At 36.3% G+C, this 25,822-nt stretch overlaps 1 protein-coding gene across 28 annotated transcripts in view; it reads right to left on the bottom strand.

The window, feature by feature from the left end:
• MAPK8 (mitogen-activated protein kinase 8) overlaps positions 1 to 25,822 on the bottom strand; it is a 129,345-nt gene continuing 103,523 nt past the window's right edge. For 9 of the 28 annotated variants that reach the window (XM_054503458.2, XM_054503456.2, XM_054503468.2 and 6 more), the window contains 7 exons: positions 16,133 to 16,298; positions 11,834 to 11,905; positions 10,352 to 10,534; positions 9,913 to 10,037; positions 9,279 to 9,342; positions 5,176 to 5,253; positions 1 to 1,549 (listed from right to left, as the gene is read on the bottom strand). In XM_054503458.2, coding sequence (XP_054359433.1) covers positions 1,404 to 1,549; positions 5,176 to 5,253; positions 9,279 to 9,342; positions 9,913 to 10,037; positions 10,352 to 10,534; positions 11,834 to 11,905; positions 16,133 to 16,298 — 834 coding nt within the window. In that variant the 3' untranslated portion in view covers positions 1 to 1,403. Of the gene's footprint in view, positions 1,555 to 5,175; positions 5,254 to 9,278; positions 9,343 to 9,912; positions 10,038 to 10,351; positions 10,535 to 11,833; positions 11,906 to 12,258; positions 12,331 to 16,132; positions 16,299 to 25,822 lie in introns of all 28 variants that reach the window. The other 19 variants (XM_054503484.2, XM_054503483.2, XM_054503470.2 and 16 more) reach the window with 3 other exon arrangements.

The raw sequence follows: 25,822 nt of genomic DNA, 5'->3' as shown, positions 1-25,822 counted from the left end.
TGAGACTTCAAAGACATTTTACTTAGGAAAAGTTCAGTAATAGAGAAATAATTCTGCAGATAGAAAATGTAAACAGTTAACATACACTTGTCAGGAGCAGCACCATTCTTAACACTACTCGACATCCACATTGCGTGTTATGCTGAAAATCAGGTATAAAAAAATAAAAGACTCAGACTAAATAACCACCATTTATGCCTGCTCTGCTCAATGTGAAGAAACAGTCCTTAGAAAATGATATCCTATATATGGCTGTGTGCTACTATTTTCAGATGAACGGTATATTGCTCATTTGATACATCACCTACACAAATCTAGGTAGGCTTTGGAACCTCCCAATAGCTAGTATAAATGATTATGCTACAAGTAGAATCAAATGGCCAGAAACACCAGAACAACTGGTGCTCAACTGACAGACACTCCAAGTAATAGAAACCGGAAAGGTCCAAGGACCCGAAGCTGCAGGAAAAGGGAAAGACCGGACTCTAGAACATTGCTGGGACCTACAGCCTGAGTAGATTAACTCAGTGTATACAAAAACAGGCTCATAGCTAGTAGAAGTGAACCATCTGTTTATTTGCATTGAAATGTATTATTCATGAAGTATCCTCTTGACTTTATGTGATCATAAACTTTGAGCATGCCACAAATTTGCAGAATACACCATATTCTTTTTACTTATTTTTGTTGGGTAGGGTCGGGACATAAGGTGGTGGTAGACGCCCAGCATCTTCAAAGACATGCTCTGAGTTATTCTGCCATTTAGATGACGGGGCTTTTGCCAAAATTAAGTAGGATTGCCTACCAATTCTTGTAACTAAATTAGGATTGGCAAGTAGCAAATATTGGAGGTCTCCTAACACGTTCATCATTTACAGTAGTTATTCCTGAATATAACTGGCTACAAGTTATTTTCCCTCACTCCTCTGGGGTTATTTCATTGATAAGCACATAACCCTGAAGGATAGTATCATGAACAAAACATCTGAAATAAATTCTAATAAAAAAAACCTATAAAAATCTTAAATAATTCATGATATAGGCAAGTCACCACATAATAGTTGCTTTGATAAACAAAATCTTACAAATTCAGTTAAAAAAATCAGCAGCATAAGATAAAGCAAATATGCAAAAAATTTAAACCATGATAAAATAATTAGGTTTACATTATACAGTTAATTACAGCAAAAAAATACAATACAGTTTTGTTGCTGTTTTGAAACACAACTTAGGTTTTAAATTACATCACTTGAAATTAAAAAAAATAAACTACTTTACTACAAAATGAATTCTACATTTTTTGAAAAACCACTCAAAAATAAGACCACTGAATTGTTTTCAAAGTAGTTCTATCAATGACTAACCGACTCCCCATCCCTCCCAACCCCCCACGGCCCAAGTAGTCATCTACAGCAGCCCAGAGGCCCAGCTGATGCTTCTAGACTGCTGTCTGTATCCGAGGCCAAAGTCGGATCTGTTGACATTGAGGACACATCATTGACAGACGACGATGACGATGGATGCTGAGAGCCATTGATCACTGCTGCACCTGTGCTATGAGAAACAAAACAGCAAATCAGTTGCAGACAGCTGCAGATCAAGCTACTTGCACTGCACTGACTGCCTCCAGTGGTAATTTTTTCTCTTGGGTTTCAAAGGCTTACTAAAAATAATTGCAAATGATATCCAACACACTAACTTAAAAACACTCTTCATTGACAGCTATGAGGTGAGGATTCTGAAAATGTCTAGAATCGTGGAGTCCTATCCTTTCAATGAATGTGTTTTTCAGTTTAAGACAAGAATTTTACATCTGAGCCACATTTAGAAATGGTCCTGCAGCAAGATCCATGAATGGGCTTCAGGGTATGTGTGAATACTGCTGATAATACATGCAAAACTGTCTGTAATGCCTTTTTTTGGACAGAGGATCTTAAAGGACTGTATAACTACAAAAGTTAAAAGCTACCTCCCCACAAAAAAGTCTTTATAGCTTCTCACTAAAAAGGAAAAATTCAAATGATTCAAATTTGAAACAAGATGTACTTCTGGCACATCTTCTTTTAAAGCAAATGCCAAGACAAGGAATAAAATAAGTTTAACAAGAAGAAACCTCAATTCAACCGCCCCAGTTTACACGAGGTAATGGGACATGCCAGTGTCACTCAAGTGGCCTAGTTAAGTAAACTTGGGTCTTCTTATTTCTACTTTAATACTTGATAAGCAGAAATACGGATTTATTAAATAAAGTAAGAGCAAACAGTTTCCTTTGCCGAAAGTATTACCTAACAAGCATTTCCTGGATTTTAAAAAGTAACAGGAATACCTGAGCTTGAGACAGAAATCCTCTCAAGGGGATTGGTTTAGGAAGGGGACAGGAATGACTTACACTGGTGGATGAAGGATAGTTAAAGGTAACTCGTGCACTAGGCTAAGTACTTTTGAACCACATGAACACTAAATAAGAGTCATTCCAAATTTGAATAATGCAAGTTACTTAAAAGTTCTCAAGAATACATTTATGAAATAAAATCAATGGTCTTCAAACGGAACACTGAGCAGAATTTCTGAGGGTGAGGTTCAGGCACCCAAAGATGCTGAAACCAAATGGGCTGAAAACCACTGCTCCTGAACTCAACATCTGTATTTGAGATCACCCCTCCATTCTGTCCAGATGAGCAATAAAACACTTCAATATGAAAAGTCCTCTGTGAGCTTTTCTTCAAATGCAAAAAGAAAATAGGCAGTGTAGTGGGAACAGGAAAATCTTTAGGGAGGGGACTGGGATACAGAAAGGAATGGATCCACAAGAGACAAAGCAGGTGATGGGAGCTGAAACGGAAGAGAAAAGCAGGATGAGCATTTCAGGCCTGAGAGATGAGAGGTAAAAGAGGTGATAATCTCCTAGACCCAAGAAAGGTCCATTAGCTTCCCAGTCAGAGTGAAACTCAGATAGTATATTCTTTTTAGTTCAATCAATACTTGGAATGAGCTTTTTCTGACTGAACAGTATGGTATATCTGTGTACCATACATAGTACACAATGGCTAGTTTCTAAGACTTGTACTGAAACATTCAAACCATAAAAGGGCTCCAACATATACAATTTTTAATATATGCCTCTAGTTCAGGGTCTATTATTTTATCCAAATGTCTTAATCTGATAAAAATTGACTTTTAAATGCATTGTTAACTTTTTAATCTAAAAATCAAGTACCTAAGGGGAAAAAAAACACACTTGTTTTCTCTTTAAAGCAATACAGTAAATTCTCAAATATCTGAATGGTAATAATATGGAAAATCTTTAGTCTCACGTGGGTCATTCCTCTCTCAAGTGAGCCTCTATACACTCAAGGCAGGCAAACTTACTTTACTATTAGCCAAACCAAAATAAAGATAGGAATGCACTCAACAGGGAAAAAGAATAAAATTCATTTTAAAAATCAAGTGGAAATGGTACTGTGGTTATCTGGTATTTTGATTTACCAAACACTACTCCTTCTGTTTTAGTACACAATCCAGAGCAGAATATTTTTATAACAGCTTAATTTGCTAATACTTATCTTTGCAAGCTATAACTGAGGATCCAGAAAAAGTCTAGAAACCTCAATTTCTATCTTTTCCATTGACTTATTTTGTGATCATAAGCAAGTGCTGGACTAAGATTCAAATTACTCACTAACAAATTAAGAACAAATATAACTGCTCTGACTCATGAAATTATTACATTTACTCAAACATCTGGCACTCCAGCTGTGCCACTCACTTGGATAGTATGCTAAAGTATAAAACTGTCCCACAAAATGAACTTTTCAAATCCCACCTGAGCCTCCATCATGAACAATTCAGTTATACTACTACTATATAGCAATACAAAGCTAGTTAATTACACAAAGCATTTATAATAGAGCTTTAAATTTGTTATAAATAAATTGTAGAGAAAAGGCCATTTCCAAAATAGGTAAAAGTGGTTAAAACCAATTCATATATTCAACAGAATCTACACTATAATCTGGAAGACTGCATTCTTGATCAAAGATTTAAAATATACAACTCTAAAATATATAACCAAAAATGTCAAAGCAAACCACAAAAAATGGCTTAAATAATTATGTTTATAGTATACAATGTCACTATAGTTTAAAAAACCTTACCCATATACAAGATGCTAGATACAACATCTATTTTTTTCCTCAAAAGTAGAAGTTTCTGAGGAATTAAAATGGCATAGTTTTACTTCAAAATCAAGATCTATCTTTTGAAATACTACTCACTCTTAAAGGCTCAGCTCAAATTTCACCTCCTTCATACAACTGTCCTAACCTCTGTAGCCAGAGAAGTCTCTGTTGCCAACCAGATAACAAAATGGGAGGCTGAAAAAACCACACACTCTGAAGTTATTGTTATTAGTTCATCTACATAATAGATTTGGAATCTGATGTTATTTCAAATTTCTGAACTTTAGTCTCCTCATCCATTACATGTGTGCAATAATCCTATACCTTAGGATCTTAGGGGCTGAATGAAATAAAGTATATAAACCACTAGTGTCTGTCATGTGGTATGCACTTAATGTACATGTTACCTGCCATTTAACTTTTCCCCTCTATTCTTTATACTTTTACTTGTACTAACATTAAATATAAGATCAGCTTATGATATAAAAAAAAGTTTTAACTTCTACAAACCCAGTTTTCTTCTTAGAGAAAGAATACTTTCTAGTGATGGTTTTAATGTTATTGCCTTCATTCAACAAATCAATAATATCAAAAAGAGAAAGACAGCAATTTGGTATATTACATGTACTAAATTTTGCAGTGAAGCTTTTATTTATCCAAAGTAAAGACTGTCAAGATCATGGAAAAGTATGTATATTGAATTTTGAGAAGTTTCTTCTTTAAAGACCCAGCAACAATGCCGACAAAAAGTTTTTAAATTTCTGTTTTCTTCAACAGAATGTCAATATCATAGAAAAAGATGTGCATCTTATGAACAGTTAGTGATATATCAGTATAATGTATTAGCAGAAAAAACCAAACTGTATTTCCTTATATTTATTAAGCCTGGAATAATAATGATTTTGTAAATATGGGAAGAACTACAGGTTTCAGGCCACTGAAGATTACAACACAAGAAGTAAACTGTAATCTTAACCAAGCTTATATTGTAACCAACCTAAAGGAGAGGGCTGCCCCCGTATAACTCCATTCTTGGTTCTCTCCTCCAAGTCCATAACTTCCTTATATATCAATTCTGTAAAAGAAGTAAACAAAAATGAACTTTTCAAAGTCTAAGAGCCAATCTCACAATGCATGTATGGTTTAAATGGAAATTTTTATACATGTGAAGTACTTCAAACAGTGTCCTTACAATGACAGTTAAATGTCAGCCTAAGCTTCAAGGATGTTAATTAATAACAATTCCTTGACACTCAACAATGGATCATATTGAAAGGAAGTACTAATCTTTCCTGTAATCCACTGTTTCTGAAGTTGGTTTGATAGTGCTGGGGTAGAAGCTTTCTTTTTCACTCTACCAGCAACTTGTACTACAGCACATCATACCACATACCATTCTGTACTACCAATCTGTCTCAGGGAGGGCTTGAACCACGTGTCTTACTGACTTCCATTTCCTGGGCCCTGGAATACAGCCTGGTGCACTGTGGGTACTCAACTAGATATATGCTACCAAGATTTAAATCAGAGTGTGCAAAAGCTTCACAACAAATCAGAATGAAAGATAAACACATTTTTATTGGAGGAAAAGTAGCAGGTAAGCTACATTTCAACTCCTTATGAGTAAGCATGGTTATCACTTCCAAGAACATTTCTCCATGGGAATCTATCTTTTTCTCTTATCAGGCTTCTGGACAGCAAGTAGACCACTGCAACAACTGTTCCAACTGAAGAGAGACACTGGGAGCTGCTCTGCTGGTATTAATATATGCGCCTCCAGTCTTATATTCTTCACTTATATTATCATCACAAGTGATTCTGATGTTAACTGCGATGTGCCTTGTGAGTCTGAATGTCTACTTAAGAACCTTTGGCCGGGTGTGGCGGCTCATGCCCGTAATCCCAGCACTTCGGGAGGCCGAGGTGGGTGGATCACCTGAGGTCAGGAGTTTGAGACAAGCCTGACCAACAAGGTGAAACCCCATTCCTACTAAAAACACAAAAATTAGCTGGGCGTGGGGGCAGGCGCCTTCAGTCCCAGCTACTTGGGAGGCTGAGACAGGAGAATTGCTTGAACCTGGGAGGCAGAGGTTGCAGTGAGCTGAGATTGTGCCTCTGCACTCCAGCCTGGGTAACGGAGCAAGGCTCCATCTCAACAACAAAAAAACAAAAACAAACAAAAAACCTTCTTAAGGTTCTTAAGTAGACATTCAGACTCACAGGGCACACCACACTTAACCTTAATGGTGGATGCCACATCAACACTATTTATCATCTTTTTTGGGTCATGGAATCTTTTGAGAATTGTATAAAAGTAGTGAACCCTCTTCTGAGAAAAATGTACAAACAAAAAATATTGCATCGAATTTCAGTGAGTCTGTGTTAATTCCTGAAGAATAAAATTCTGATAAAGAATACCTGATTACAGAGTATGACATTTATATCGGTAATAAGGTAAAACAAATGAATATGTTGGAATGAACAACAACTGGAGATAAGTTTGTTTGCTATAGTAACTTAAGGCTTGGAAGGAGAAAAATAGAAAGCACTGATAAAGGAGAAAATAACAGATGGTTTTCTTCAAAGAAACAAAAAGGAATGATAAACATTTGAAATAAGAGGATTTTTTAAGAGAGAAAATAGCACTCCTCTGGGAAAAAGCACAAAGGGATTAAGGCAGAGGAACCAAAACTAATTAGGAGTACAAACTAGGCAAAGCCATCTGTAATTAATGGCTTTGGCAATTAATTTTTCTTTCTGCTATGCGCTAAAACTCTTAAGTAGATCTTGAAAAAGGCAGTCTATGGGTAATTACTGACATGCACCTGGGGCTAGGAGTAAAGGATACAGAATAAAGGTATATGTTTTTAAAGCAATCAAAACCCCCAAATATATTCTTATACAAATGAAAACACTGTATCTCACTGATTTTAAGACGTACTTTTTTCACAGTTTAATCTCTGAAATTGACTATATCTTATAACCAATGGTGCTGTACAACTGAAGGTGTTTTTTTTCTTTGTGGCACATAATGGTGTGCCTTACAACTACTAGCCTATTAAGAGTCTATGACCAACCTGGACAACAGAGTGAGACCCCCATCTCTACAAAAATTTTTTTAAAAAATTAGGCTGGGCGCAGTGGCTTAAGACTTACAATCCCAGCCCTTTGGGAGGCTGAGGCAGGAGGATCACTTAAGCCCAGAAGTTTGAAACCAGCCTGGGCAACACAGTGAGACCCTGTCTCAAAAAAAAAAAAAAAAAAAATTAGCCAAGTGTGGTGGATCACACCTGTGATCCCAGCTACTGGGGAGGCTGAGGCAGCAGGATCACTTGAGCTCAGGAGTTTTGATGCTGCAGTGAGCCATGATCATACCACTGCACTCTAGCCTGGGCGACACAGGGAGACCCTGTCTCAAAAAAAAACCAAACAAACCAAAAAAACAAGATTCTATAAAATACTTCATGGTCTACTGTAAATTAGTAGGATGTAAAAATATTAGGTTAATGTTTTCATACATACTCAGTACAGAGCTACATCTTTATACATATTCAAATGCATATTACATATTCAAATACAGCAGACTCTATCCAATTTTATCATTTTTGTCATTCTTTTAACTTTATCATGGGCTCTGCTAACCATGGGTTTCCCAAAGTTCAGAGAAAATCTCTAAATCTCTTCAATTTCTAAGAAGAAAGAATCGAATTCATCCTTAGCAAAATACATTTATAGATGGGTCACTTATTAATGTTTATACCTCCCCAGTCCCCTTTGCCTTCCCAGGATTTAGAGACAACTCTTAATAACAGGTCTTCTGCCTCTATTTTAAGATGAGGTAAAATGCAGGGGGCGGTGTAGGAGGGTGAGATGAAGGGGGGGTGATTTACTCAAAGTCACACAGTTACAAAAGTGGTCAAAACACTGAAGGACAACAACACAAATGGAAGTAAACAGGACCTAAAAATTACCTGACCCACATGTCCCAGGGGACCTTTTGAAGAAATATTTGAACACTTCCATGACTATCAAAGCATGATTAATTTCAGCCACATTCATAAAATAGAATAAAACTACTATATTAGATTTACAAATATTAAAAATTAACCCATTCTGTAAGCAAGGGTGAGGGCAAAGAGAAACTCCTATATAATACGGACGGAAGTGTACACTACTACAATTTCTTTGGAGAATAATTTGGAAATAACTGAAAAATATCTTCGGCTCAGCACATCTCCTTCCAGGATTTTTCTTCCAGGCATGTTCTCATATGTGAACATGAATATTGCAGAGTTGTTTCTAACAGCAACAGACTGGACACAATTTAAATGGTCATCAAGAGGGATATGGATATATAAAGTGTGACATATTCATACAGCAGAACACTAACCAGTTATTAAAGCAAGAGAGGCAGATATGTGAACTAAAAGAGAATAACCTTCCAGATATCTGATTATATCAACAAAGCACTCACGCCTGTAATCCCAGCACTTTGGGAGGCCGAGGCGGGCAGATCACGAGGTCAGGAGATCGAGACCATCCTGGCTAACATGGTGAAACCCCGTCTCTACTAAAAATACAAAAAATTAGCCGGGCGTGATGGCGGGCGCCTGTAGTCCCAGCTACTCGGGAGGCTGAGGCAGGAGAATGGTGTGAACCCGGGAGGCGGAGCTTGCAGTGAGCCGAGATTGTGCCACTGCACTCCAGCCTGGGTGACAGAGCGAGACTCCAACTCAAAAAAATATATAATAAATAAACAAAGCAAGTACATATAGCATACACCATACACAACCATACGTGATTTTAAAAGGGTGGAAGAGGAGAGGTGGGAGACACTAAACACATTTGTGTATTCACAAACCATGGAAAAAATATGATACAGAGCACTAATGTATCTGTGTCTAGGGTTGGAAACTTGGGAACTTAAGATTAAGTTAAGGAAGGAAGCAGACTTACTTTCTACTTATGTAAAAATATTAATATTACCAAATTTCAGTTATGCATATAAAAGTCACAAATTTCTCTAACATGATAATAAATCACCATACAAAAACCAGAAGCTCCTTCACAGTTTTCCCTCTAAGAATCTGATGAATGTACCTTTCCACTCTTCTATTGTGTGTTCCCTTTCATCTAACTGCTTGTCAGGGATCTTTGGTGGTGGCTGAAAAACACAAGGCAATAATAACCAAGTCAGTATGCTGAGAGTATTTTAACTCTTTGTAGTTATTTGAAATATTAGCCAGACAGATGACTTATAAAAATATATCATTAGATCAAGACTGATCAATCATCAACTTACTTATACAGACAGAATAGTTTAGGAAGACTCCTGCATTGCAGGAAATAAAATGTTTAACTGCCTTTTCTTCCAGCTCTTGAAACTGCCACATTTTATTTGTATCATAGATCACAGAATTCTGCTTTCCTTTGGATACAGTAATTTGTTTTATAACTGAGTTAGGATGTTCCCCCAGAGCATTCAACATCCTAGTTCTCTGGTTAGGTATCCAGGCAAGATTGCAAAAAACAGTGGGCGGTAACTTTATTTTGTGTAGGAGGGGCTCAAATATGTTCATTAGTTTATTTGACGTAGTCTTCATGAAGAAACAGAAAAACATCATCATCATGTATCTATATTTTTATTTAAAATTAAAAGGTCTCCTCCAAACCTAACTGTCATTCTAACTCTAAGAATGCAATATGTTCTGTAAACATTAAGAAAATAACTTACAGCTTCTGCTTCAGAAGGATCATACCAGACATTGATGTACGGGTGTTGGAGAGCTTCATCTACAGAGATCCTTTTAGATGCATCTATTACCAGCATTTTGGATAACAAATCCCTTGCCTGACTGGCTGCAAACATAATGATGTTAATGTACATATATTTGTAAAGATTCTCAAATTATTAATAACTTTAAGCAATTTGAGATTATTTTTTATTTTAAAAGCATATGTTTTAAAAATATTACTGTAAAATTATCTTATACATATGACTAAAATATATAAAATTAAAGAAAAAAAACAAAAACCTCATTTTTTTCCCCACTATCCAGAGAAAACCTTGGGTTCATGTCCCATAAGAATATGAATACATATAAACACACAAACCCATACACACACACCACACACCCCAAATGGGATTAAATGCACATATTTGTAAAAAGTACCTTTAAGTTTGTTGTGTTCCGAGTCAGCTGGGAAAAGGACATCAGGGAAGAGTTTCTCAAAGCTATATCCAGCATATTTAGGTCTGTTTTCAACGTAAGTCCTTACTGTTGGTTGCAGTTTCTTCATGAATTCAGGACATGGTGTTCCAAGCTGTTCAATAACTTTATTCCACTGATCAATATCTAATATCAAGTAGCTAAGAAAAATACTCCATAACTAATGTTTAACACATTAGTCATATTCATATTACAGGAAAACAGAAATTTAAAAATTCCTAAGAAAGGATGTGGCAGTTATAAATTTTATATCTCACAGGCACCCTGCAAAAAGCAATGATTGTAGGTGGACGGAAATGATCAATAAATAAGCTTTATTAACCTTATTTATTGTGTGTTCATACTAACTGATTTTACCTTAAAATGGAAGCTTAAACTCTTCTAAATAAAATGATAAGCAACTAAGAATAATGACAATTACTATCCACAGTGGCTCTAACTGCAAACTGCACACAATGCTATAATAATATACAAAATTTTTCCTTTTCTGTCAGTTTATCAGAAAACATGATTATATCTCCTAGACAATATTCCTAGAACACATCCTGTTTTGTTGAGTTTTCTACACTAACAGAAAATAATCAGTTGCAATAAAAATAAAGGCTTCGATAAAAGTGGCATTTTCTTTTGCCATTCTTTGTTTAGCTTAGGTTTAAAAAAATTTTCTAAAGCTCTGATCCTTATAAAAAAGATTCAGTTTTTTGCTAAGTTGTAAGGTTAGGATTTCTTGGTCTCTTTTCCTCATAGTCTTTACGCTCCAGGACCCTGAAGGCCAAGGCCTAAAACTCACTTATTGTAATCTTGTGAATATGGCTTTTCCCATTCTTCCTCCTGAAACAATTCTAAGTGTTACTAGCTGGTAAACACATAACAAATCACTGTTAATATAAATATTAAAAGTAGTGGGATGAACAAAGAGCATGAATCCAAAGCTATTGTTACCATATAAAACTACTACTGCTGAAATTCTCAGATGAAAGGGTCAGTATGTTATGTGAGTAATGAGACAACAATCAAAAGACACAAACCACACAGAACATTAACAAAAAGGAGGTAGGGGACAAAACAAAAGGATGGCCAAAAGCAACAGACAGCTCCAAAATTCATATTAAGTTGTACGTATTTCTAGACTTAAGTGTATAATTATAAATTTTTAATGCAAGCCATGATTTTTGATTTAGGTTAAATAAATCAACTCAAAGCCAGCAAGTAATTGTGCATAATTACAATTGAGCAGGGTTCAGAATTAACATACGAAACAATAAATAAGGGAAAGAAAAGTCTATGTCAAATAGTAGGTGGTATTTTAAGAATAATTTAACAATATATTAGGGAGAGACAAAATACATTATATCTGACCAAACTGAAGTGCTATCATACATTTTGACCTTTAGAAACTACATTTTAGGCCAAAGATAAGGATACGATCTGTACCTGGGAACAAAACACCACCTTTGATCATTTCTCCCATGATGCACCCAACTGACCAAATGTCAACTGAAAACAAAATGCAATGACATTAACATAAAGATTTTGGTTAAAATAAAAAAAATAATAAAAAAAGAAAATCACACACACCATGTATACTTTAAAATTATAAAAAGCAGTATAAAATAAAAATGAGTGACAGTGAATGTGCTCTGACTACCAGCAGAGACTGTATGTCCTACTGCCAGATGCAGCCTACAAATATTTCAGCTTCTTATCTCAACAATTTTTGAACTATAATAGCCACAAACTTTATGCCTGCTTAAAAACCCATCTGTACAAATGTAGCATATTCTTTTCATTAGGGAACATAAAGAAGTTCATCACCTAACTAATTAACTGCTGCAGCAGCACAAGGATACAGTCCCTTCCTGGAAAGAGGATTTTGTGGCAAACCATTTCTCCCATAATGCACCCCACAGACCATAAATCCACTATATGTTTGCAGCACAAAAGAAGGAAAAGCAAAGCAAAAGGTCATTAAAATCAAAGAAGCATAATATGACTGCATTATATAAAAACTGCAAAACATCACGAAAAGAAAAAAAGTGATTGTAACTTTAGCTAATGGAATAATTTAAAACACAAATTATTTTTTGAAAGTCTTTGGTTCACAAAAGAAAATGTAAAGTGTGGCATTTTAACTACATATCTAATTTCAAAGTGAGAGCTATGCACAGAAATTGCATAAATAGAAAAACCCTGCATGTTTGTCTCTGATAGCTTGTTTATAAAATATGAAATAGAACCAAACACAAACTTTGTAAATAAAAATGTACATGAGGTAGTAAAATTATAAAAATAAAATCTTTATACTATACTATTTAGAAGTTCAACTGTGCATTATACTCTCTAAGTTAAAGAAAAAAGCATGAGAAAATAATTCAGCATATTAAAATATCTAACAGAAATAATCTCTATGAATAATTACTATAAAAAAGTTAATCTAAAGCTCTTAAGAATTTTTAAACTGGATTTCCCAAATATATTTAATTGAGAAGTGCTATGCTTGTTCTGAATTAAAAGTCCATTTGTTTTCTTGGCAACATCATGCTACATTTACCCTACTATCCCAAAAGGAACCAGTGCACAGAGAATGAACAACTAATCAAGGAAAACTTAGTAAGAGAAATGTATTTCATGTTTGCTACCTAAAGTTTTTTAAACTCACAAAACCAAACTGCTTTTGGTTTAAGAAGTTAGTTTTGGCTAGATACAGTATGGCAGTTCCCACGAAATGAGTATGAAGAGTTTCCTGGAAGACTTACTGATGACCCTTGCCAACTGTAAATGGGAATCCCAATCAATGTTGACAAGAATCTGCTAGACACAGAAACAGACAATTTGGAATCTCCACCTACTAAGGGAAACTGACAACACATCGTGGCATTTTATGCCTTTGGGTTTGAATATCACACAAAAAGGAGAGAGTAAGTGCTTCCAGTTTAATAGAAAAAGAGGGAAGAATGAGCAATTTAGAAGGAAAAGCCTTAGAAACTTGCATTTAGTTGTGACATCTGAAGGTCCCAATTCTTTAAAATGACAAGAGGAAAACGGCATAAATAGATGTCAGAAAGACACGTGCCCTTTACTCATGTTAAAGGACTTAGAAAATTAAAGCCTGTACTTTCTAACACAGCACATTCTTATTAAAAGGCTGCCAGTTCCCTGAAGAGTCTTAGGAGCTAAACTGGAAATTACTTTTGGAAATACTGTGGAACTAAAGTTTCCCTAAAATGTCATATTAAAATGAATGAATATTTTCATATTTATGTCATGGTTCAGCTTTCAAGGATAAGATTTTAGAAAAAAAAGTTAATATTTATAAATTAGTGCCTCAGAGAAAAATTTTTTCTAAGGTTTTCATTTTTGACAAAAATTTATTAGAATAAATCTTCTCTACAGATTTTATAGAGAATGTTAAACGTTAAATATCCAGCATACAACTTATTTGGTAACTTTCAGAGAAGCCTATTTTTAAACAAAAGTATTTTGAAAGCTGCAAGCATGAGAGACGGTATTATCTGGGCCAGTGAAGACTAGGAACATAAGTCTGATTCATGCACAACTCTAGCTTTAAACTAACTGCTTAGTCTATTAAGCAGTTAAAAATATATTGATTACACTGCTTTCCAAAATGCTCTGAGTAGCCTGCAATAAAAGGTACATAAAGCAAAGTTGTTAAAATGGGTGGGAGGACAGGCGTTGTGGCTCAAGCTCCTGTAATCCCAGCACTTTGGGAGGCCGAGGCAGGTGGATCACCTAAGGTCAGGAGTTCGAGACCAGCCTGGCCAACATAATGAGACCCTGTCTCTACTAAAAATACAAAAATTAGCCAGGCATGGTGGCACGTGCCTATAGTCCCAGCTACTCATAGGCTGAAGCAGGAGAATGGCTTGAAGCCGGGAGGTGGAGGCTGCAGTGAGCTAAGATGGCATGATTGCACTCCAGCCTGGGCGACAGAGCGAGACTCCATCTCAAAAAATAAGTAAGTAAGTAAGTAAATAAATAAATAAATAAATAAATAAATAAAAAGATAAATAAAATGAGTGTGAGGTGTCATTAAAAGGAGGAAGTACTTATGTTTAACCTTGCTGGCTAAAGTAGTTATAATCATTAAGCATTACATTTGACTCCGTTTCCTAGGGTGGGAGTGGGAAGGCAAGAAGGTGATCTACATAATTCTTAACTAAAGAGGAACCACATGCCAGTTCATTTTTTATTTTATTTTATTTTTTGAGACAGAGTCTCGCTTTGTTGCCCAGGCTGGAATGCAGTGGTGCAATCTCGGCTCACTGTAACCTCCACCTCCCGGGTTCAAGCGATTCTCATGCCTCACCTCCAGAATAGCTGAGATTACAGGTGTGCACCACCACACCTGACTAATTTCTGTACTTTCAGTAGAGACAGGGTTTTGCCATGTTGCCCAGGCTGGTCTAGAACTCCTGTCCTTGAGTGATCCACGAGCCTCGGCCTCCCAAGGTGCTGGGATTACAGGTGTAAGCGACCATACCCAGCCTCAATTATTTATGTGACAGTTTTTCTTAGTGCTAATTTCTGGCAGGGAGCTATCCTAAGATCATATTTATAGGACACTGACACATAACACCATATCTATGACAATCAATTACAGCAAATGAAAAAGCAATCTCCGTGCTGGTGGGTCACGTGAAGTTATCAATTCTCAAAAAAAAAAAAAAAAAAAAAAAACTCTTCAAATTTCAGACAGAGAGTAAGTAAAAAGAACAGCATATTTACTTAAGAATAAAAAATTAATAGCAAATGTTTAAAGTATTTGTTTTTAATCAGCTCAGAAAATCAAGCTCAGCTTAATCGTATCTTTTATAAAAAAAGAATCTTAAAAGTTGACTTATTACAATTTCCTGATTCAAAATGAACTGCTATTCCAGATTCCTTGCCAGAAAAAATGTCCAGGTTTTATTCTTGGTAGTATTTTGGATGAAGTCACCATATTTTTTAAAACGATGGTTTATTTCCATAAAATCCCATGCTTCTTAGCAGATTTATTCATCTCCTAAATTTCTAAGACTCAACAAAATTTCTTCCTAAATTAAATACAAGTAGGTATATCCATACAAAGTGTTTAAATTCATGATCTACATGCCAGATAATTTTGTTCAACACTGATTCTTAGGTTGATTGATACAAATGGATATACCCACACAAAATACTAAAAGTCATTTCCTTAAGGCTGGATACAACGTTTTAATGAAACTTTACTGCTTCCTTCAAGAGGTCACCTTAATTATCCATCAGCTTTGCAGAGGCCTTAATGTATCTCTTAAAGTTTACGATGAATGCTACTGCTATAAGCTTTAGTTTCATGGGGTTGGAAATATGGGCAAATATCACTGATGTACACTAATAATAAACTGTCAGTATACTATACATCCCTGAGACCATGTTAGAAATGTTCATTTTCAAGTTATAGGCAAGCAAAGAGCATAAATTCTGTCTCAGGGCCATGGCAACAAATTCTTTATCCAATGGTAGTACTGACGTTATGTATCCGTATTTAAACAAATAAGGGCCCCAAGTTTTTCCAAACATTGATGACAAAACTTATAGTTACCTGCAAACTTTTGATACACATTTCAAACAACGATACACATTTAACTCAATGTACTTCAGCTTAAGTATTTACATAAAAAATCTACTGAATATTAAGAAAAAAGCTAAATCAGAAAAATATTTCAAATAAATGTGTGTGCTGACCGTTTTCCTTGTAGCCCATGCCGAGGATGACCTCGGGTGCTCTGTAGTAGCGAGTCACTACGTAAGGCGTCATCATAAAACTCGTTCCTGCAGTCCTGGCCAGACCGAAGTCAAGAATCTTCAAAGTGCAGTCAGATTTTACTACTATATTACTGGGCTTTAAGTCCTTCAGAAAATAAAAATTAAAAAATGACTGCCATGATATATAGGAAAATCCTACAGTTCACAGTAAAGTTATACTATCCCTTGCAAAACATTCATGTTAATTGTTCATTTTTCTCACTGTAATATTACTGCACTGATTCATCATTAAAAGGCAAACCTGAGAAGTCAGCTTTATGGGATTTAAAATTTATGAATACATACAGTTATTAGAGAAGTTAGTAATGTTTTAATTGCTAGAAATTATGATTAACTAGACATTTTTGGTTAGAGTAAAAGGGATTTGAAAAGACATCGCAAAGCTCACATAAAAAACTACTATAGTAAAAGAAAGAGTCATAAGTTAGCATTTATATTCATTTGCATAACATATTACCAGTATTTTTAAAATCTCATTTTAAAGTCACAATAAGCTTTGTATACAGATGTTTTAAGTCAACAACAAGCCATCTTGTCAATCCTAAAAAATGTTATTTGATCTTTTAGATTGGCAGATACTCAGTTCCAAAGGACCAGAAGAGTCATTATCCATTTTTCCATCCCTGATTTCCCACCCGAAGTCACACAAATTTGCTATAAAATTTCTGTCTGTTTGTGGAAGTAGGACACCATTGCCTTGGTGCCACTAATCTATAAAATTACTTGCTATAGATACTACTGAATAATTCAGAATTTTTCACCTGGCCCCTACTTTAACATATTCTGTGCTGTGCCCATCAAAAGACAGGCAGCAGCATAAACACTCATGGCTTCATGTTCAACATACTTTGCCTGTTAGCCTTGATGAATACTATTATAAGCCAAAGGACCAAAAAAGGAAGAAAGCATAAATCCACAACACAAATGCACTGTATTACCTGTACAGACATGCAGTATACATATTAAATATCACCGATTGATACAAAAAAGGAAAACAGCCTGCTTGAAAGACAACTATTACTTTTGTAATGTTAACATACAGAAAAGTATGTATGTTGTCTTTAACATATTTCGACAGGCAATCATGGATGGGTTTAGAAGATATGTAATCTAGTGGTTTTATGAAATTAAATATAGCAACAATTCAAAGGTCTTAATGAAACAGAAGAAAAAAATTTTCATTATTGGTATTCTGTAAATATAATGTTGCTAATACTTCTAAAATACAGTACCTCAGCAACTTAATTTTCTTCTTAAACTGCATGTTTAAGAAGAAATATTACAAGCTTTGATACTACTTCAATGTTTAGTGTGATGGTTGAAGGTTACTGGTTCTTTATACTAGCAGATTCCAATTTAGAAATAACATTCCAATTTTAAGCACTTTATTGTGAAAAAATTAAGAGCAAAGTAACAATTTTTAAAGACAGATATTTTTGTTAAGCAAAAAAATTGTCGAAAAAAAGCCTCAAAGACTATTAATTGAAATTCATCCATATATATCAATATGTACCTTACAGCTGTTAATTACACTGCTAACTATATATAAGAATAGTAACTTAGAATTTATGCAGGCAGTGGAACTAACCCAACATTCTGTCTTCTTCCCCCAATTTTTCTAGCTTCCTCAGTTAGGCAAGGGCACATGGGTAGTTCTAGTTCATGGGATGTGAGTGGAAGTAAAGAAGAGAAGGGCCAGTGCACAACTTCCTGTCATCTCCTGCCCTGCTTTGGTGATTAGGAACTTTCTAGAGGATTCTCTGGCAGCCTGGGTTGCTGATCATCTATGTAAACGCACAGTCCACAAACCCACCATGATCTGCACCACACATTCAGCAAAGGAAATAAGCCTGAGTCGTCCTAAGCCACTGGGAATTAAGGGTTTATCTGTTATTCAGTACAGCTGAGTCTATTCTAACACTGAAACTGGTGTCAGAGGTGGGGTGTTAATTACTATAAAAACATAAGATCCTGGCTCAGCAGTTGAGCAGCAGGGAAACTCACATCGAAGGTTGGAAAGGTGATCTAGGTTATGTAGTAACAAAACATTTCATGAAGCTGTCACCTGCACAGCCACTTGTACAATTAACCTGAAGCTCTAGCACAGGGGCTGGCAAATTAAGGCCTGCCTGCTTTGTAAAGAAAGTGCTGATACTGAAACACAGTCACGCTCATTCAAGTACATATCACCTATGGCTGCTTTTGTGTTACAATGGCAGAGTCTTGTAGCTGTGACACAGACTATTATCCACAAAGCCTAAAATATTTACTACATGGCTTTGACAGAAAAAGTTTGTTGAACCCTGCTCTAGAAGAGACTGGAAAGCAAAACTTCAGTAGTTTGTGTTGGTAGCTACTGGTTGCATTTAAAAGAAGTAGCCACCTTTTAAAGCAGAAATAAAAGGGAACAGAGCCTAGAATTTCAGGGTCTTGCCATTTTGGAAAAGCTAAATGCTACTAGATCCCTGAAAGAAGGTATGGTAGATTGTTCTGCAAATATTCCTGCCCACCCCAGACTGTGTCCTCACCCTATTGATAGGTTCAGTCACTTGTCTTATTTTGGCCAATGGAATATGGGGGAATGTGTTTGACTCAGCACAGCTCTTGCTCTTCTACCTTTCACCATGAGAAAAGGATGTCTCTGGTGTATGTTTCAGTTTAGATACTGAAACCTGAATATGGGACAAGCCTGAACTTGACCCATAGTTTGGAGCAGTGTCACACAGCCAACCCTGCAGACCCAAGTAAACAATAAATATTGCTTTAAGCCACTGATATCTTGGGTTGTTTTCTATGCATCATTTTCACATAATAATTCTGAAACCCTTTCAGGGAAAAAGTCCTGTAAAATTTTCAGTTGATAAATTTGCCTCAGTCTGCCAACAGAAGCTTGAAAGCTTACAGGAAGACTGAAGACAGCCTCAATTAAGTCCAAGAATACACGACCCATGAGCTAAAACAGATGCTGTGAAAAGAACTACAATCAGAAACATAAGAAATCTCTTAAATTTCTGAAAGAGTTAACTGTCAGACCTAACGCCAGAGGTCTATGATCCTTCTATATTTCAAACAGGAGTTCTCAATTCACAGTAATTTTGCCCCAAAATAATATTTGGCAATGTCAGAAAACATTTTTGATGGTCACAACTGGGGAGTGCTACTGGCATCTAGTGGGTAGAGGCCAGGAATGCTACTAAACATTCCACCATCAAAAGACAGAACTGTTTGCTCCAACATGTCAACAGTGGCAAGGCTGAGAAGGATGGCCTTAAAATGACCCTTGGGGCCCAGTCTTTTATAGGTAAGAAGCAGGCTGAGAAAGGTGAGCAGCCCTCAAGGAAAATACATTCTTCAATATCCACTTTAGATATATTCATGAGGATAGCAAAAAAGATGACTCTCCCACAGGGTAGAGCCAGATATTATAGAGAACCACAGAGATCAGTCAGGTGGGCTGATTAGGAATATTCCCCACCCAGTGCAAGGGACACTCACAACGTCTGTACAGAAGAATTTAATTACAACTAACCAATGACTGCATTTTTCAGTTTTCCAAATGGGATTGTTCACTGTGATAACACTGGCCCTGTCTGACCACTCTATCTACGGTATTTGGCAGGGGAGCAGTGGTTATAGGGGTGGACATATAATTTGGTCATTCCAGTTCCTATGTTTCTGGACCAAGAGGAACAATGCCTGGATTTGATAAATGTCTTGATGGAATAGAACTTTGGGTTATTTCCCTTAAGAAGGTGTGGAATAAAGGGAGCAAAGGAATGTTTGCCAGCCAGAAGGACAGACTGTGGCAGAGGCTGGGGCTCACCACTATTCTGAAGTCTGCTCTCCCCACATTTCCGAGTTTCCTTACAAATTAAGCAAGTCCTATGGCTAGCTTTGTCAATGCACTCTAAGCAGAAGTCATGTGTGTCACTTCCAAGCAAAGAAGAGCCATCCATGCACATCATTTGGCTTTCTCTTTCCGACGAAGTGACCTGCAACTATCTAGATGGTGAGACCTCATCAGCTTTGGTCTCAGAGTAGCAATCCTGACTTGCCCTGAACCCCCAAGGGATGAAAGGTCAGGTTATTTTACCAAGTAAGTAACCTCAGACTAGCAGAAGTACTAGCCAAGGGTGGAGGTGAATCTAGAATAAGTAGTACAGCAGAGAGATGAGTACCAATCGTGGCCTCAAGACCACCTGCAAAAAACTTAAATGCGTATCTCCACTCTAGAGTTTCCCAAAGAACCCAAGCTAAGATAAAGGGAGATTCTTCATAACAGATAACAGACCCCAGTAGGTCTCATTAGCTCCACTTTATCACATTAAGAAATTTTCTACAGATGCACTTCATTTTTACCACTTTATGTACTGATACTAAGGGAGTAAGTTAGAATATCCCAATACAACAGTGTTTGTGCCATTCTTCTATTTTCTACAGTTTAAGCTTTTTATATAGCAACTCTACTTCATGTATAATTGTATATCCTAATTGGATAGTATCTTTCACCTTTAAAACGTGAGACTCTTTATTCTCAGGGAGGAACGCTTCCTCTCTGACCCCACCATATTCAACTTTATCTCATTAAATAGAGTTACCCTTGTTTTGATGTTTGCATTTTCCTGGTATATGTCTGCCAATCTCTCTGCCTTCAGCCTTTTGAAGTTAGCTACGAATGTTTGTGTTATGGAAACACGCAGTTGTTGTTGAGCCTTGTGTGCTGCCAAAATCTGACCTTTTTAAACTAAGGAACTAATCCCATTAACATATTACCATAAATATTGCTCTTTTGTAATTTTGTGTTTGTTTTTTGTGGTTCTTGTTGTTTCCATTGTTTTCTATCTTCTACCATTTGGTCTGTTTTTCTGGTCCAGCCACCTGCTATCCTCATTAATCTGGAAACTTTCTATTTGGAGGGGTGTGCTTTACTAAAATCAAATGAACTTCCACAATGTTGGATTACTGCCCCGGTCTAAGGACTCAGGAAACAAACAAACCAAACCTAGAAGTTTCACTCGTCTGCTCTACTTCACATAGTGTATGAGTAGGGGCTCAGGAAGATAAAATACTCTCCAATTTAAACAGATTTTTATTATGTTATTTAAAGATTACATTAGACAAATGATTAGAGCAGCTGTATATGTAATATACAAGGAATTCACTTACAATGATAATTAAGGATAAGCCTGTAGCAGGACTGTTCCCTTAAAAAAAAAAGCCCCAATAGCCCTAAGACATAATTGTCTTATACTGTGAAAACTATCTCTTTGTTTATTTTATTACATGAGTAAGGTTATTTGACGCAGATGACTCAGAAGGAAGATGTAATTCCACTGAATTAAATAATTTTTAAAAATTCCAGGCTGGGGATGATGGCTCATGCCTGTGATCCCAGCACTTTGGGAGGTCGAGGCGGCTGGACTGCTTGAAGCCAGGAATACAAGACCAGTGTGGGCAACATGGCAAGACCCCATCTCTACAAAAAAATAAAAAATAAAAATTTGCCAGGCATGGTGGTACATGCCCATAGTCTTAGCTACTTGGGAGGCCGAAGTGGGATGATGACTGAGCCCAGGAGGTAAAGGCTGCAGTGGGCCATGTTCATGCTACTGCACTCATGCCTGGGTGACAGAGAGAGACCTTGCCTCAAAAAAAAAAAAAAAAAAAAAAATTCTTTTCAACTTACTGAACCCAGGAGTTCGAGGCTGCAGTGAACTATGATTACGCCACTGCATCCTGGCCTGAGTGACAGAGGAAGATTCTGTCTCTCAGGGAAAAAAAAAAAAATCCTCTCAATACTTTTCAAAGAATAAGCTGGATTTAACTAAAATACAAAACATACCAACACAAAAAAAAATTTTACATGAATGTTCATGTCAGCATTACCTGTAATAGTCAGTGGTTAATAATCCAAATTATAATCAAGTGATAAATGGATAAACAATATATCTATACAGTGAAATATTTGTCAATAAAATGACAGGAAGAACTGACACACAATAAATACACAAATGAACCTTGAAAAGATTATGCTAGGTAAAATAAGCCAAGCACAAAATAACACATATTATATAATTCTATGTACGTGAAATGTCCAGAATAGACAAATATACAAAGATAGAAAGTAGATTAGTGTTTGCTTAGGGCTAGAGGTGAAAGGAACACAGAAGAATGGGAAATAAAGATGAGTGGATGTGGAGTTTCTTTTAGGGCAATGGAATTTTCTAAAGTTAAGATTGTGGTAACGAGCATACAATCTTCAAATATAATAAACACTGAGTGGTACACGTTAAATGAATAAATTGTATGGCATGTAAATTATATCGCAAAAAAGCAGTTAAAAATCCCAGAGAACAAAACTATAAAATATTTCTGAATATATATATATATAACAATTCTGGCAAATACTCAATTTTGGTAACTTGGTAATATTCAATTCCCAATTTGGAATGACTGGTAATAATAGCAGTTTATTTTGTATACTGCTTCACTTCAGAGCAAAAACAAACTTTACATTGCTCCATATAAATCAGTGAAATACAGTGATCCTAAGAATTTGATGAGAGGCAGTGATGTCAGCCGAAATAGCTCCACAGAAGCACCATAAAACATCAAAGTGTCAGAATAAACTTTTTCAGAATTCTGGAAATTATTCAAAGGTTTATGGCAATCAAGTGAACTCAGAACCAAGAAAATGGCAACTTAAAAACAGGAAACCACCTCACACCCATTAGGACGGTTACTATGAAAAAAATAAAGTGTTGGTAAGAATGAGGAATAACTGAAACCCTTCTGCACTACTGGTGGGAATGTAAAATGGTACAGCTGCTATGGAAAACAGTGTGGCAGTTTCTCAAAATGTTAAAAAGAATGACCATGTGATCCAGCAATTCCACTTCTGGCTATAGCCCAAATGAACTGAAAAGTAGGGTCTCAAAGAGATATTCGGACAACCATGTTCATAGCAGCATTTTTCAAAAGAGCTAAATGCGGAACCAACCCAACTGCCACTGACTGATGAATGGATAAGCAAGTACGGTATATACATAAATGGAATATTATTCAGCCTTGAAAAGGAAGAAAATTCTGACATATGCTGCAACATGGATAAACCTTGAGCACATTATGCTAAGTGAAATAAGCCAGTTGCAAGGAGGCAAATACTGCATGATACCGCTTATATGAGGTATTTATAGTAGCCAAAATCATATAGACATAAAATAGAATGATGTCTGTCGGGGGTTGTGGGGAGAGGAGAATAGGGAATTACTGTCTGGTGGGTGTAGAGTTGCATCTTCACAAGATAAAAAGAATTCTGGAGATGGATGGTGGTGATGGTTGCACATTATGAATGTATTTAATGCCACAGAACTGTACATTTAATGGTTAAAATGGCACATTTTATATGTATTTACTACAATAAAAAGGTGGGGAAAAAACATTGGGAAATATTTCCAGCATTTTAACTAGTCTTTGGCTCTACCTGCCTCTCTAGGCAAGGATTTTGAAGAAAGCAGCCACATTTTCAGTGTGGGACCCTGGTCCTAGGCTAGACAGAGGCATTCCTTGAAAACATGGTTAAGGCAAGTAAATAGCCCAATGCTGCCTGGGACAAAACATTAAAGTGGAGGAGAAAACAAGATACGGCATACCATCAAGCATACAAACTTTGCATAATGGGAGTTCCAAAAGGAGAAGAAAGAGAAAAATAAGCAGAAAAAATATTTAAGAAAATAATGACTGAAAATTTGCTAAATTTGATAAAAGATATGAATCTATTTTTTCTTTTTAGCTTCCTTCCATCCTGATCAAAAAAGACATGAATCTACATATCCAAGCTGCTGAATGAATTCTAAGATGGATAAACATAAAGAGATCTGCAGTAAGACACATAATCAAACTGTTGAAAGCCAAAGACAAAAAGGCATCTTGAAAGCAGCAAGAGAGGTGCATTTGCCACTTATAAAAGATCCTCAACGAGCTTAACAGCTGATTTATCACTGGAAGCCATGGCAAAACAAATAGCAATGGATGATACATCTAAAGTGCTGAAAGAGGCCAGGTGGGGTGGCTCACGCCTGTAATCCCAGCACTTTGGGAGGCCAAGGCAGGTAGATCACTTGAGGTCAGGAGTTCGAGACCAGCCTGACCAACATGGTGAAACTCTGTCTCTACTAAAAATACAAAACATTAGCCAGGCGTGGGGGCGGGCCCCTGTAATCCCAGCTACTTGGGAGGCTGCGGCAGGAGAATTGCTTGAGCCCGGGAAGTAGAGGTTGCAGTGAGCTGAGAATCGAGAAGACAAGACAAGACAAGACAAATGGGAGGGGAGGGGAGGGGAAGGGAGGGGAAGAGAAGAGAGGGTGAAGAAAGGAAGGAAGGGGAAGGGAGGGAAGGAGAGAAAAGAAAGAAAAGAAAAAAGAAAAGAAAAGGAAGGAAATGGTAAGACATCCTATGTTTGTGAATTGGAAGACTAAATATTGTTACGATGGCAAAACTACCTAAGCAATCTACAGATGCAATGAAATCCTAATTAGAATTCTAATTGCCCTTTCTGCAGAAATAGAATGATACTCAAATTCATATGGCATCACAAGGGCTCTGAAAAGCTAAAACAATATTGTAAAAGAATAAAGCTGGAGAATTGATACTTCTCCATTTCAAGTTACTACAAAGCTAAAAGTGATCAAAATAATGTGGTACTAGTATAATACATGGTCAGGCACACTGGAACTATGTGAAACAGAACTGAGAGTCCAAAATGAAACCATGTATCTATGACCAACTGTTTTTTGACAGGGGTGCCAAGACCATTCAATGGGTTAAGAGTAGTCTCTAACAAATGGTGCTGGCACAACTAAATTGCCACATACAAAAGAATGAAGTTGGAACCTTACCTCATGCCAGACAAAAGATTAACTCAAAATAGATCAAAGACCTACATGTGAGACTTAAACTATAAAACTCTTACAAGAGCACATAAGACTAAATCTTCATGACCATGGCTTTGACAGTGGATTCTTATACATGATAACAAAAGCACAAGTGATGAAATAAACAATTGTATTTCACTAAAATTATAGTTTTTGTGCATTAAAGGAAATCATCAGCAAAGTGAACAGACAACCTGCAGAATGGGAGAAAATATTTACAAATTATATACCTGATAAAGGTTTCATATATGAAATATATAAAGAAATGCTACAATAACAACAAAAAGACAACCCAATTTAAAAATGAGCAAAGGGCTTGAATACACATTTCTCCAAAGAAGATACACAAATGGCCACAAGCACATGAAAAATGCCCAACATTATTAGTCGTTAGGGAGATGCAAAGTAAAATCACAAGAAACACCACTTCATACCCATTAGGATGGCTAGAATTTAAAAAGTCAGATAACAAGTACTGACAAGGATGTGAAGAAACTGGAACCCACATACACTGCTAGTGGGAATGTAAAATAGTGCAGTCACTGTGCAGTTTGATGGTTCCTCAGAAAGTTAACTACAGAATTACCATATGACCCAGCACTTCCAGTCACAGGTATATCCCAAAGGACTGAAAATAGATATGCAAACAAATACTTGTGCTTGAATTTTCATAGCA

The sequence above is a fragment of the Pongo pygmaeus genome, chromosome 8 (assembly GCF_028885625.2).
Source record: "Pongo pygmaeus isolate AG05252 chromosome 8, NHGRI_mPonPyg2-v2.0_pri, whole genome shotgun sequence".
NCBI classification, from domain to species: domain Eukaryota; kingdom Metazoa; phylum Chordata; class Mammalia; order Primates; family Hominidae; genus Pongo; species Pongo pygmaeus.
Note: the sequence above shows the minus strand (reverse complement) of the source record. Positions and strands in the feature narration are given on the sequence as shown.